Genomic DNA, 2,987 nt, shown 5'->3' with positions numbered 1-2,987 from the left:
AGAGGTGTTGTAGATGCATGTCCTGCTACGAGGGAGAAGGATGAATATTCTTAAGTTGGTATGCTCGCTCAGGAGGGACCCGACATTGTGCTCTCCAGAGAGCTCCTTTACTCTTCTCATGTGAATTGTTTTTAAGTATTGTATGTTGGATTGATTGATGCACATGGGTTTCCTGCCATATGACTCAAAATTTCATGGGAGGATGTGTCACCCTCAGCTGCCACTCATTTTACATACCAAAAGATAATCCATGCTAATGAGATGCCATGGCATTGGCAAAGTAAAGCAACAGTTACCAATGTAATTTAATTACCATAGGGGAAAGGAAGGGAGATCAGGGAGCTGCCTGTATTCAATCACATGAGATTCCTCTTTGTCAAATTGCCCCTCTCCATAAAGAGAGGATGGAGTGGGAGGGGGGGACTGAGGACAAGGCAATTGTCCTCATTCACCTCCCCTTGCACAAATCTCTTGACATTAATCTTTCTTTCTATCTATAAAATGATTGAATAAAATTGGCCTATATATGAATATGTATATATATATATATATATATATGTTACAAGTGAGAAACCACACCCACACACCCACCTGAGAGAGGAGTAGGAATAGAGTAGAGTCTAGAGAGAGAGAGAGAGAGAGAGAGAGAGAGAGAGAGAGAGAGAGAGAGAGAGAGGGAGATCTCTGTCACATTTCTGGAGCAAAACCAGAACCCCCCCTCCTTATGAGCTGTAACCGCTGTAGCTCCTCCTCTACTTAATATACATTAACCAACGTCTCTGCTAGCCCTCGACAGTCGACATTGAGAGAAAGAGAGAGGCACATCTTGGAGAAGTAACTGATAAGGATGGGTTTCCCCATGGGCTACTCCGAGCTCCCAAGGCTCCTCCTCCACCTCCTCTTCCTGTTGGGTCACGTAAGGCGCCTCATCACCTGGGCCTTCGACTCCCTCGGCCTCGGCCTCCTCCTCTCCGACTCCGACCACTACACCCAAATCCAGTGGCCGGACTCCAGGAGCCAACACCATTACCACCATCAATCGCAGCTGACGCGAGGAAACGTGCCCGTGTTCCGATTCGAGGAGTTGCGGGCCCTCGAAGGCCGCCAGCTCCCGGAGAGCTGCGCCGTCTGCCTCCACGATTTCGAGGGCCCCGAGGAGGTCCAGCGGCCAACCAGCTGCCGCCACGTCTTCCACCGGGCTTGCCTGGATCGCTGGGCCGAGCACGGGCAGCGCACGTGCCCACTCTGCCGCGCGCGGCTGGTGCCGGAGGAGCCGGCGGAGGAGCGGTCCTTCGACGGCTACCAGGATGACGAGTGCTATCTCGTCCTGCCGCTGCAATTCCCTTCGTCGTAGCAGCAATTAGTGGATGATTTATGAATTAGGTAGTGTACATAGACTACAAGAGTGGATAGATTTGTTGAAACCTAAAGGAGGGCTGAGAAGCGCATTTAGAGAACAAAAGGGCATGTGGGTCGTGTTCCTTTTGTTCAGTTTTTGGGTTCCATTGGTGTTCCAGTCTTGGAACCTCAGAGACTGCAAGGATTTTGCTGCAGAAGATAAAGATGGATTGGATTGGATGGGATTGCGGACTTGCATTTTGCTCTGCTTTATAGCGATTGGGATGGTTTTCTTGATTGGAGTTGTCTGCAATTGTTATACCTGAGGAAGGATGAATTTGCTTGACTGGGTGAAGCAAAGGTGAATTGGCGATTGGCTTGTGCTTTTCAAATGATTGAGTGAAACTCTCAGATGTGGATTTATGACCGTTTGTGCTCTTCAATGGTTCAAGTCTAGTAGAGATGAGCGGAGGGATTTTTATTTTAATTGTTGTTCCCAAATAACCTGGGATTAAAGTTTGATTGCTGTTGTTGTTTGTTCTTGTTGTTGCTGCTGCTGCTGCTGTGAATGTCTATTGTAGAAAAAGAAAAGAAAAAGCGAACATTTGTCTGCAAAACCTCATCAATGATTGATTTTGTAGTTTCTCTTTTTAAAAAGAAAGGAATCAGATGAGGATATCTATTCAATACCAAATATCTATTGAAGAAAAGAATGAATGAAATCCAATGAGAGTCCAGAAGAAACAAGAACAGCAGCACCTCTCAACCGAGCCAAAGTAGCCGACCATCAGTAAAGTAATTACTAAAACTAATACTAATACTAATACTAATACTAAAATGTATGTATGAGAGGAGTAAAGAGTTGAGGATTAGGGGGAGAATCTGAAGAAGATGACAAGGACGAGTTATAAGTTTGGGGATCGCCATCGACTTGTCATTTAGAGAGGGGTCCAAATAATCCAAAGGAAGAATGGGTCCATTTGGCACCAAGGCAGCATGGAGATTGATGGAAGCCGTCAAACCAATCAATTCCTTGTGCTCCTTTTTGCTGCATTGGGTCTCCCCCGCTCTCTCTCTCTCTCTCTCTCTCTCTCTCACACACACACACACACACTTTCACCGCATAGATCTCACCGCTTCACACTATTCAGCGCCGACATCACCTCTCCCTGATCTTTCTTCTTATCACATACATCTTTTTATTTAAAAAAAAAAATTCTTCAGCAAATGTTATTAGGTCATTTACATTAGCTTCTTTTTTTTTGCCTTTCGAATTATTATCTATATAATATATCTCATCTTCGGTTTGTGTTGGTGTTGGTGTTGGTGTTGGCGTAATATATCATCTTATTATTATTATTATAAAATTAAAGTAAAATAGTTGTTAAAGTGTTTAAAATTGATCATATAATAGTTGTTAAAATACAACGGATGTTGAATTACATCTACCTACCTTTTCTCCTAACCTTCTTGATACTCGTGCTGCCGAGTGAGAGGCTTATTTCTATGACTTATATTCTATGTCTTTTTTTTCCCCGCAAGAGTAGTTAAGTTATGTTGAAAGCTTGAAAATGTGCTTATTCATTTAGTTAATTTCCTTCTCAGCTAAGTGTAGAGTTTGTTGAAGTATTGATGTCATATTTCTCTTT

At 43.7% G+C, this 2,987-nt stretch overlaps 1 protein-coding gene across 1 annotated transcript; it reads left to right on the top strand.

Moving 5' to 3' along the window:
- The first annotated feature begins 847 nt into the window (after positions 1-847).
- LOC140769888 (brassinosteroid-responsive RING protein 1-like) lies at positions 848-1,354 on the top strand. Its single transcript, XM_073110777.1, has one exon. The coding sequence runs from the start codon at positions 848-850 to the stop codon at positions 1,352-1,354; it is 507 nt and encodes a 168-aa protein (XP_072966878.1).
- Positions 1,355-2,987: the final 1,633 nt, after the last annotated feature.

This window comes from Typha angustifolia, chromosome 11 (assembly GCF_048772165.1).
Source record: "Typha angustifolia cultivar Huaian chromosome 11, ASM4877216v1, whole genome shotgun sequence".
In the NCBI taxonomy this organism is placed as follows: Eukaryota; Viridiplantae; Streptophyta; class Magnoliopsida; order Poales; family Typhaceae; genus Typha; species Typha angustifolia.
The sequence above is the reverse complement of the archived record's forward strand: the minus strand, read 5'-3'. Positions and strand labels throughout refer to the sequence as shown.